The sequence below is a fragment of the Tubulanus polymorphus genome, chromosome 7 (genome assembly GCF_964204645.1).
Source record: "Tubulanus polymorphus chromosome 7, tnTubPoly1.2, whole genome shotgun sequence".
NCBI classification, from domain to species: Eukaryota; Metazoa; Nemertea; class Palaeonemertea; order Tubulaniformes; family Tubulanidae; genus Tubulanus; species Tubulanus polymorphus.
In genome coordinates, this window is record NC_134031.1 from 19,195,596 (window position 1) to 19,208,082 (window position 12,487).

The 12,487-nt window shown below is 39.9% G+C and overlaps 1 protein-coding gene across 1 annotated transcript in view; it reads right to left on the minus strand.

Moving 5' to 3' along the window:
* LOC141908801 (uncharacterized) overlaps window positions 1-12,487 on the minus strand; it is a 59,925-nt gene that overhangs the window by 46,576 nt on the left and 862 nt on the right. The window contains exon 2 of the mRNA XM_074799010.1: window positions 11,759-11,909. Within this exon, the coding sequence (XP_074655111.1) occupies window positions 11,759-11,902 (144 nt within the window). The 5' untranslated portion in view covers window positions 11,903-11,909. The remainder of the gene's footprint in view (window positions 1-11,758; window positions 11,910-12,487) is intronic.

The following is a 12,487-nucleotide window of genomic DNA, read 5'->3' on the forward strand; positions in this document are numbered from 1 at the left end:
ATAGAATTAAAGAATACCATATTGTTTTCAATCCATTCTGCATTTCTATATATATACTTGTGCAATTCTTATATTATTTATACCGGAGACAATGTGGGCAGCAATCCTATAATTAACTAATGTCCTCGGCTTTATTTTCATCAAAATCTCGATCTAATGTCCTTATCTATATCAGTAGCAATGTCAGGTTTATACCACTGCCCTTGAAAAAATGAAATATCAAAAACTAATGATTTTAGATCTCAGTCATAATATAGTTAGAAAATAATGATGACCCTCTCATGGCCCCAATGATTCAGTAAAATTATCATTACTTATTAATGATGGTCTTTCTATCCTGAATAATTTCAACGATTCAGTAAAATATCAATTCTGTAAAACTATGATTAGTTATCGCTAACTACCTTCTCATTAACAAATTATGATTAGTAACTTATGACGACCTTCTCATTCTCAACGACTTCAACAAATTCAGTAAAATCATGATTAATTACTAATGACGACCTACTCATTCTCAATGACTCCTACAAGTCAGTAAAATTATTAGTTATTACCTTCTCATTAACTTAATATAAAACAAGGTCCTGATTCTTATCTGTAATGACAGTGAGATTTATGCATACCAACCCAGGTCAACCGGAGGCAAGCGACACATTCCACCTGGGCAACAGCCTCCAACAACCATCTTTCAACTGCCATCCCGACTCCATCCTCCAACTGCCATCCCGACACAACCACTACTGAAGGTTCCACAGGTTACACATTATAGTTTACTCAGCATGTTTGTTGCGCACATAACAGTTTGAATGTTTTAACAGTAGACGACGAAGTCATAGTCTGTCAGGTTGACGGGTTGACGGGTTGACAGCGTGAACAACAATCCAGCAAAACAAACATTACATTTTAAAACTAACCACCGGCGACCAGTCCATCATCAGTCCCTCTCTCTCTCTCTCTCTCTGCCCGGTGACAAACCAGCAATAAACCAGCAGTAGTCCGTAGTAAACCTGCTGATATACAGCGCGATCAACGACCAATCAAAACGTAGAAAACAACGTGCACCGAGTAACATTGTCCGCTGCCATGGAAGCGAAATAAACCATCGTCGGTTGCCGTTGATCGCGCGATGACTCGATATTTTTACCGTAATTCGATCGGAAAATAAAAGCGGCGACAATGACGACGACTATGACGACCTATTGAAGCTTAAACACACCGACCACGCCCACTCCTTACAACTACAACAACCAACACTATGACTTTACTCCACGTAATTAAAGTTGACACATTCGCTTTTTCTAAATTTCATTCAAACGCGATTAAAATGATTATTTCAAGCGTCGATGTTTGTGTAGGGGGGGTGTAAGCAGCCCTCAGCAATGAATGAATGATGGTTTAATCTTTCTTGTGTGACCTGCCCCCTATTGATTTAGAATGGATCAAATTGACAATATTGCGTAACTGGCCATTCTCCATCTTTTTCGGCCAATCGATAGAAAACCTTTTTTCAAAATTTTTTTCCGACACTTACTTGCGCGAATTTAACGAACAAGATAATTACGTAATTCGAGACCAGTTTTCTATTTCAAGAAATGAATTCACAGCCTACAGTATTCACTATTAACGACTGACAAATTCAAAACTGGAAACACATAAAGCATCCGTACACGCGATGAAACGTGATACAATTAATTGAGATGCATGAAAAACAAAACCAAAGTACATTGAAATGTGCAGCGAAACAAAGTGAAAATGTAGACATTTTCTGATATGCGTAAATAACGCTCAGAACCTTGGATAATTTAGCGACTTAAAAAATCGACGAATTTTCAGCTTTGCCAATTTGTTAAAATCTGTTAATTCGATCCTCTTCTATAATTTACGCTACGATTTCCGATTTCGACATCCGAGTGTTGTTTCATTCCCGGCAGGTATGGCGGGCGAAATAATAGTAAGTGACACACGAAATAAGCTAGAGATTATTAACAAGATAACATTTGAAATAACGTAAGGTGAATTTATAGATAATGTTATTAGGAAGTATTTGGATACTGATGACTGGCGCTCCATACCGTTTTAGGACCGATGACTTAAAGCTAATAAATTAATGCCGCGCACAAATACACACGCACACACGCGCTTAGTATTAATACTTTGTTAGTCAGAAGACCTGAACAATACAATAAAAGCACTGCTCAATTCGATGAATTCATTCATAATCGTGATATAATTATTGCATTTATTCGCACGATAACAACAACAGCGGCACGGTAACTTTGACGACAATATGCGCGCCCGATTGCAGCAGCAGCAGCAGCAGCAGCAGCGAGCGGACATCAATTATCGAGATGATCAATTAACTATTGAGAACTATAATACAATAGAGTATTTGTTGATAAGGACTTCTGCGAGTGCAGGATATTGCCAGGCAAAACTAGGAAAAAGTGTTCGTGTGGTCCTAAAGTAAGGAAAAGGTATCTCTGGGATCAAAAAGCCGCCGTTTGAAAAGATGCAACTTCATGAGATGCAAGTTTTAACTATCGCTATCCCGACGAGGCGAGGGTCCAGATCCGGAAAAATATACCCCAGATCGGCCTGTGATATTGTTCAATGTCTAGATACCCTTGTATGCTGTTCTATAGTTTCGAGTTAAATTTGACTTTGGAATCAAAAATAAAATCATGAACGACGACCTTTATCTTTAAGGTCCCCCATCTGAGATTCTGAACATCTGTTCCAGATTGTGAGTTCCGTAGACATTTCTCAATGTTATATCAACCACTTTGATGTGGATCAGTTAATTACATTAACAGTGAGCAGAATGAATCCGCCACCCGCCTGCCAGAACTTACACGTCTATTTTCATATGTTTCCAGGAAGGAAGCACATACCCGGAATTGTGTCTCTAGTTCCAAGGGTAACCCGAGTTACTGTCGCGGGTTCATAAAAAAATACATCGTTAATATCACCAAGAAAGATGGGATACCCTTGACAAGGTCGTGAACCAGATTTTAGTCAATTCTAAATTTAATAGCCTCCAAAACCGCATAGATCCGTGACAACAATATTGACGACACTGAATTGGGCCTGGATCAGACCGGAGTCAAATTTGGCCCATGGCTAATCAAACTTGATACTAAAATGATATCAAAACGATGCCGTAGCAAGTGAGGTGAATCACTTCAGAATGATTTGACCATTGCACATATTTGGCCCGGGCCCGGTCTGTGTTTTAGGTTAGCCAAATCTATCCCGTGTCAAACAGGCACAAAACCATTTGGCACCATTGTAAATGCTGAATTTGGCCGGGGTCAAAAACCCTCGAGTAATTGCGGCTTATATCAAAGCGAACCTCATTACAACAACAGAGCAATTGTCTCAACTAATTTCATAGGCAACAAAGGAATAAACATCCGTCAGCATGAAATATACTTGACATATCACAATCATTAGAAGCACCAATACACACACTATATACATGAACAGTGACCCGAAATTCTCAGTAACACATTTACAAGTAATCATTTTTATTGACATACCCTAATTACATACATAGAGTTCAGGATAGAGACCGCTTTTTTGGGGTTTCTTGTTACTAAGTTAGTAGATTATTTTTTGACATCGAGAAGTTGGTCTAGGACGTAATCATAATCTAGTGTTCATAAGAACAACTCAATGAGTAAGATAGATATTTGTGACTGTCCATCTGTGTTCGGAGTTGTGACTGAAATCCAAAAGTGACCTAAGTGTTAGATCGGCAACAGAACAAAAATGAGCTGAGAGACTGGTCTAACGTTGTTAGATTGGTTGTAGAACCAGAATGAGCTTAGACTTGTCTAATATCTGAGCCTCGATTATACAACTGGTCCTGGTAAGAATCCTCATGAATCGGGCTTTGTTAGGGAAGGAAGAACTGCCCAAGAACATATCGACTGATAAGTACCAATATCCGACGAAACCAGTTCTCTCTTCAGTTCTGCCCTTCAAATCACCTTCAAACACGTGTAACACCAACCGACTTACACTAACATCACAGATCTTAAAGTAGTTTTCATATTACAAAATGTTAAAGGCCATCATTCTCATCTTTAGAATTGACACGTTGTTTTTTATTCATAAATGTACAGTATTATTTCATTTGATCCGATTTACGCCTACCCCAGTACAAACACATAATAGTTTAGAAACGCCCGATCCATGGTGGGGAAGGGTAAGATGACAGTTTAGAAACGCCCGATCCATGGTGGGGAGTGGGGGAGGGTACGATGACAGTTTAGAAACGCCCGATCCATGGTGGGGAGTGGGGAGGGTACGATGACAGTTTAGAAACGCCCGATCCATGGTGGGGAGTGGGGGAGGCACAGGGTAAGATGACAGTTTAGAAACGCCTGATCCATGGTGGGGAGTGGGGAGGGTACGATGACAGTTTAGAAACGCCCGAACCATGGTGGGGAAGGGTAAGATGACAGTTTAGAAACGCCCGATCCATGGTGGGGAAGGGTAAGATGACAGTTTAGAAACGCCTGATCCATGGTGGGGAAGGGTAAGATGACAGTTTAGAAACACCTGATCCATGGTGGGGAGTGGGGGAGGGTACGATGACAGTTTAGAAACGCCCGATCCATGGTGGGGAGTGGGGGAGGGTACAATGACAGTTTAGAAACGCCCGATCCATGGTGGGGAGTGGGGGAGGGTACAATGACAGTTTAGAAACACCTGATCCATGGTGGGGAGTGGGGGAGGGTACAATGACAGTTTAGAAACGCCCGATCCATGGTGGGGAGTGGGGGAGGGTACAATGACAGTTTAGAAACGCCCGATCCATGGTGGGGAGTGGGGGAGGGTACAATGACAGTTTAGAAACGCCCGATCCATGGTGGGGAGTGGGGGAGGGTACGATGACAGTTTAGAAACGCCCGATCCATGGTGGGGAGGGGGTACAGTCAACTCAACCTCTGCTCCATAGAAACAAATTCAAACATTAACTGGTTATTGGATAGATAGAATTTTTTTCTTCCTCCAATTACCCATGACATCACGATTCGAACATTCCTGAAAACCTGGCTGTGATACCTGGCCTAATCCCGAGTAGGCAATTTGGTGATGTCATACATGGAAGATATGGGAGGTAGCCATCTTACAAGGAAACGACTGCCAACGGATATTTTTGACGAAACAAAAAATGTTGATTATTTATTTCAATTCACTTGAAAGTGTAAACGTAGTCTATCAATACAGCATCTCTCTCTCTCTCTCTCTCTCTCTCTCTCCCCCTCTCTCTCTCCCTCTCTCTCCCTCCCTGTCTCTCTCTGTTCAGTAAATAATCCCCTGCTGGCTAATAAAAGAGAAAGGTGTCACAAACACAGGTGTGACTCGGAATTAATGTCCCAGCTAATGACTAACTACATCAAAATATGGAAAAGCTGCTCTTAATCGGGTCGATTGGTTAATGTTTCAACTCATATGAACCAGGGGTCCCTCTCGTGGAATGGCCTAGTTCCACGAGTCGTAGCAATACAAAACCGTTGTTCTGCGAAAGGCCCCCTGGTCTAAAAGATATTCGGATTTACGATGAAAACAATGTTCCCAAAGCTTCAAACGGATTAAGGTGTAGTATTCTATGGCATATTACGTTTAAGGGCAAATTCAAATGGTACTGTGTGTATGTGGCAATCCAAGATCCACCAGGTGTCACTAGTGATCGCTCGATCTTCCAGATTCAATTTCTTGAACATGCTACATTTCAGTTAAAAATCAAAGATGTGAATCAACTATTAATTTCGGTGGATCCTGTGATTAAATGTGTGGATTTTGGAGCCTAAAAGTCCTATTCAAACTTGATCGGTAACGATCGTATTTTGATAGTACAAGACCAAGCGCTCGTCACGCCATCTGGTGGAACAGCTGGTGATCATCTTTTTCTTCAAACGACGATAATTCAAAATAGGAAATCGAAATCGCGACGAATTAATAATGCATCCGCGTCACGGGAGGCGGTTTATCTAACAGAGCGCAAAACAAGTCCAACAGCGACCACGCCAACCGTACCTGACAAAACAATAGCCGCGAATTGACTGTAGTCCGCGTTGCCCCGGTTGCCTTCACGCCAAACGGATAAGCTAAAAAACCGATTCGTAAAATAGACAATTAATTCAGCGGTAAGAATCGGAAAACGATCGTCATTATTGTCATCTTCATCGTCATCATCATCATCATCATCGCGTGTTCGTAAGACCACGAATACCGCGGCACCCACCTGCGACGCCGAACGCGTTTTATTCTATTGTTTCTCGCGCCAGTCGCCATGGCGAAAAATATAAACAAACCGGGTCGAAAAACGCGAAGAACTCGTTTATCGTAAGACGACGGGTATCGGACGAGGGTTCTCGCGGCGCGCGCAGGTGAAACGAGCGTGTCGTGCGGGGCGTCGTTAAAACTTAACTCACAGTCGGAGATAAAACCACGGCGATCAATAACGATGACACGTAACCGACACGTAACCGACGACGACGACGATATTCTATTTTTTTTTAAACCCGCACCCGCTGACCCGCTAGCTGCTCGGTTGTAAATGAAAAGAATCATAGCGTTTTAATGTTTTAATGACGATTCGCGTCGATTCTCTGAGGACCCGTCGCCGGTGTCTGATGACGAATTTTTACTACGTATTTTCGCGTCCACGCGAGAAAGAATTTAATGATATTTTCGTCGACGCCACGGTAACCAATAATTGCTTTCGAAACGGTAAAATAACGCGTTGTTTTTTCAGGCCGCGTTCCTTCATATCGACAACTTTATAACTGAAATTACTACAAAATAACACAAATTGCGTCGATAAGAAAGTTGTGAGAAACTCATACGACTCGTCAAAATCATTCTACAAGTTCAACCTTCAATCGAATATAGATTTTAAGTGAACCTCGAAACCAGCTTTCCCACCAGGTGGCATGATGAGTTTTCCCTGATTTTTTTTCTACATTTTTCCGATTCCCTTAGTTTTCTAGGTCAGTGGCGCCACCCCGATTAATACAAACACTAAAATATCAGCGTATTTTTCAATAGCCGTTGCGTTCATTTAACGAGCAATTCGCCACTTCCCCCCCCCGAAATTACACGATAGTACGACCGAAAAAAAGAGTCGATTTTTAACGTTTCCGTTTTAGGCGCGTACAAACAACGCTGAATGAGAACGTACGGGTTCTCGTGGATCGCGCCGGATTTCAGTCCGAACGAGACTCAGCGTGAATTCTCGCGGTTCCCGAACGTCGAGCGCGCGTCACGTATGAATGCAACCGGCACAAAGCAGCCATTGAAACCCCGCGATAAAAAAACGCCATTAAAAAATAAAAGAGATATTTGTTGAATTCATCGCGTCGTATTGTCGCAGTAGGATTTAATAGTTATTTCTACAAATACGTTTAAAAACCAGTTCTGTATAGCCGTGAGCATTTTTGGCCCGTGCCTAATTTGGTCCGACACAACTGTTCACACGGGTGCCAAAAATAGGTCAGTGTCCGTTTGGCCCGACCAAAAACATCAAACCAGGCCCAACCCAAATTTTAGCACCGGTCAAAAGCGATTAACTTCACTTTGTTTAAGCATTAAGCATAGCTTAGTGGTTTATGGATCTTATCTATATATATATATATATATAAAGATAAGATCTATATATATATATATATATATATATATATATATATATATAAAGATAAGATCCATAAACCACTAAGCTATGCTTAATGCTTAAACAAAGTGAAGTTAATCGCTTTTGACCGGTGCTAAAATTTGGGTTGGGCCTGGTTTGATGTTTTTGGATATATTGAAATGGTTATTATTAATGTTGTTCAATTCAATGTTATTCCTGTTATTCCTGTGTCACATTAATTACCGACATTCGCTGATGGCAATTTATAACAATTGTTATATTAAATGTTGCTGTTACCGTTACACGCAATCCGTTTGTCACAGCCACTCACAAATAATAACTGTAACCTATTTATTTAAAAACTAAATCTGATACCAAAACATCATCGTTAGTAGCTGAATATTATTAGTCAATTGACGAACAACGCTATATGGTTTGAATACTAAACAATCGTCCTACACCCAAATATAACTCACAAGGGCTGCAATAGTGGAACTCCTAAAACTACAACTCGGCTAGGTCCCGCGGTGCCAGCTGTACCGTCATGGTATAGATCTAAAACAAGTCTAACACCATCTTAGTCCCATAGCCAATCTAACAACTTGAGACCATCTTAGTCCTATAGCCAATCTAACAACTTAAGACCATCTTAGTCCTATAGCCAATCTAACAACTTAACACCATCTTAGTCCTATAGCCAATCTAACAACTTAACACCATCTTAGTCCTATAGCCAATCTAACAACTTAAGACCATCTTAGTCCTATAGCCAATCTTACAACTTAAGACCATCTTAGTCCTATAGCCAATCTTACAACTTAAGACCATCTTAGTCCTATAGCCAATCTAACAACTTAAGACCATCTTAGTCCCATAACCAATCTAACAACTTAAGACCATCTTAGTCCTATAGCCAATCTTACAACTTAACACCATCTTAGTCCCATAGCCAATCTAACAACTTAAGACCATCTTAGTCCTATAGCCAATCTAACAACTTAAGACCATCTTAGTCCAATAGCCAATCTAACAACTTAAGACCATCTTAGTCCTATAGCCAATCTAACAACTTAAGACCATCTTAGTCCTATAGCCAATCTAACAACTAAAGACCAGTCGTAAGAGTTAAGGCCACTTTTGGACTAACATAATGACATACAGCTGAACTGGGATATAAGGGCTGACCCCTGAATATGAAGCTATGTAAGTATCAGAAAATATCATCCCATTTTTAGAATATATAGCTGAAACTGGCTTTGAATTCCTGATAGGGAGGGGTATTACTATGAAACTGTGTTCATAACATAAAGCTAAAAGATATAAAGAGGATAATTAATCCATTCAGGACCAATAAGTGAAGAGGCCTCGGGAACTTGTCATCTAGGATATGAGGTGCAGAATTACGTGAGTACAGGAAGAGGAAGTCCGGAGATACCTTGACATATATACAATAAAATCCAAACATAGAAGTTCGAAATGTTTCCTTGAGCTTCACTTCAATCCTGTAGTCAACTTCAGAAATCAACAGTTTTTTTTTCGAATTTTTCCTACTTTCAGAAATACTAAGGTTTTCTTGTTTTGATATCAACCTAATGGTCTTATTCAGGAATATATGTAAGTTTTCTTTATCATTTTTTCCATTGATATTGTGGGATGTTATCGTTTATCACTGGATTGACTGTTTAATCAACGTTACCTTGACATGTCTTACACAGTTAGTAAAAACTAGGATTGAAGTCGGGGTTAAGTATTACTGATATCCCGCAGTGAACCCAGCCAGCCCGTAATACAGTAATACAACTGTCTTATAAAGAAGCAGGATATTACAAACGGTCACGCTGCGGATGTCGATTGTCCCGTCACCGACGACGACGACGCAGTCAGGTTTAATGACATCAGGTGTTGCTAAGCGCCGGCCGATCATAGTAAACAGGTTTCTGATCGGTTTTAAATGAAGCTGTAGCAATTGAAACTCATTTCCTCCGTTTCACTCACCGTCCAATTCTCAAAACGAATTTACGACATCGCCTCGAATTGTAACTTTACCGGAAAAACATTCCTTTTCATTCCGTCAGTTTATTGTCTTCTGTGAAAACTCGTCAAAATTAAATATCAAGATAATCCATAAACTTCCCTTAATAACTGGATTCCATTCTAAGGACGGATGAATCGATGACACATTTTCTTTTTTACTCTAAATATTCTGCAACAGCACCTAAATAAAGATTTAGGGCATTTTAAAGACTGGGTCTATTGAACCTCCGGTGAGGGAGGGCTTGAAACACAATCTTAGCTCGACTGCCAGGGGCCGGATTTAAAGACCGGTGTTAACTTTAACCCCGGAGCCAACTGAGTTAACCCTTAATCCCGCACGGTTTAAGTTAACACTATTCTATAAAACGGGCCCTAAGGGGAAAACTTCGTAGACAGTTAAAACCCGAATTCAAGTTAACTGCAAAAACTAGCCCTAAATAAAAAAGTCCAGTCCAAAAAACAATTGAACAGGAGGAAACAATGCAACATTGTATGAATGGGGAATGAAAGGCATATATAATTAATGGCACGGTTTTTATTTTTATCTCACGCGGAGCAAACCAACTAATAATTTATGCATATTCCTCCGGGACGGTGCGAAAAAAAACGCAACCATCGCCGACCGACTGTGCGTGCATAACGATAAAAACAACCCGTTACCTAGCAACGAAAATACACACCGAGCACGCACGCACGCACGTTCAAATCATCGCCATGACAACCCGGGATGATAATCCGCGTCTGATTGACAATGTTATTAATTTAATACGCGATAAAACGATTAAAACATCAAGTAGGGTGGCGCCACTATCCGTCCATTTACAAATCTCTGGTTTCCCTGACTTTTCCATGTTGAATACGGACTGTAATAGTCCGTAAGACATATCCGTCGAAACGAGAATCAAAATCAATCAGAAACAGAATCAATGTTTATTAGCAACGAAGCCAAAAATAAGCAGTAAAAAAAAATTCTCGGCTACGAATAAAAACATGAAAAACTAGTGACATGAAATATGATTGATCGAGAAAACTATTCATTATGAATATTCATCATATTTTATGAAAACACGTGCCAGGAGGGATGGATCTATACTGCAGTCGATCTAGATTTTCTAACCTCTGACATATAGCCTAGAGAGAAGACGATTTAATTGCGCTAAGCATTCAGAAAAGTTCAGGAAACCCTTGAAATGCTCAAGACTCCAGAGCTCTTCAAATGTAAAATGGTCCGGAAAATGGAAGTTAAAGGTCTCGAAATGTCTGAATAATAATAATAATGACAGCAGACACGATGCACGAACTCTCGAGTTTATAAATACGATTATTCGTCTGATCTGATGATGACAATTTGAAAGAATATAACTTTGGTAAAATCAAAATACCACTGTTCGCGAGCGATTATAGTTTCAATCACAGTCACTAGATGGCAACACCATATAGCAGTAGAATCATGCACGATATATCTATCCATCTGTATGAGGGGAGGGGGGGTTTATCCATCTGTATGAGGGGAGGGGGGTTTATATGTCTATAGAGAGGGAGGGGAGTGAACAATAAACTATACACGGTCTCTCTCTCAATTAGTAAATCAATCAATTAAAGGAACAATAATAAATCATCACGAGAAGAATAATTTCTCTGCGCTGGTAAAGCGATTATAATTAATCACATTAATTATGAAAAAAAAAAACTATTAGCAACATGTGCAAATGCAGTAGATCAGATGAGCTTGAGCTTTAAAAGATAGATCCTCCGGCAAATAGAAAAAAATTCTGCTACGACATTTTGGGCGTAGGTTTCCTACATATAAATTGTGGGTGTAATTTGAATACGGATCAAGTTCCACTGTTTATGTGGGTTAAATTGGGACCCAGCTGGTCAACTCTGAATTCTATTTCACAAACCAGGACCCAGTTCCACAGTTGTGAGTTAGAGTTAACTCTGAGTTAAAGTTAGTTCATTTTCGATGAGTAAACTCGGAGTTAAATCTTAACTCGGAACTGTGGAACTGGACCATGCTCATACTTGAAATCATGAAAAAATCATCTCTATTTCAGTGAAATTATTTCGTAGGCCTACCTGTTTTTCACGTTTGAATTTCAAGAATGATTTTTGAAGGCTCTTTTTCTTTGAAGCGCCGCTTTTAAAATCGATCACAAACGCTTCAGCTCCCAGTTGTTTCTCCGCTGACGTAGTTTCTCTTTTTTGCAATTCTTCGTCCATGTTTTAACTGCAAGAAATGAAAAATCTCAAGAAATAGTTTAAATTCGATAAACTTGTAATCAAATTTTGGGGTTTAAACGATGCTAATTAAATTCTTTAATTTCCATGAGGAGGTCTTCTTCCGACTCATACAGTCCTTTCTAAATCTTCGGCACTCCTGAAAATCCTGAGCCCCATTTTCCCCAAAATGATACATAAAAGAAATTCAATGTAGTTATTGAAGCTCGCTAGTTATAAGGAATTTTTCACCAAAAAATGTAGATGCAAGCCTATGTCCTTTTCATCAGCGCTAAGTGTCACTAAATTGTCATAAAGGTTCTTCAAAAATAGACTTTAAACCCACCCTGTATTTTGCATATGGGACAGAGACATTGACTTCATGACAGACTTAAACTTTAAATGTTCCATGTCATTTTTAGGGGTGGGTTGATATTCACCACGGTCTCTCTCTCGCTCTCCCTCAGTTGAGAGAAATTCTTCAGTTAAGTTTTCTCGAGGCTTGTACTTATATCAGGGTTTTCTAATTTCTTCATCGTGCAAATCTCTTTTACACTTTACATTACTTTACACTTATCTCTTTTACAC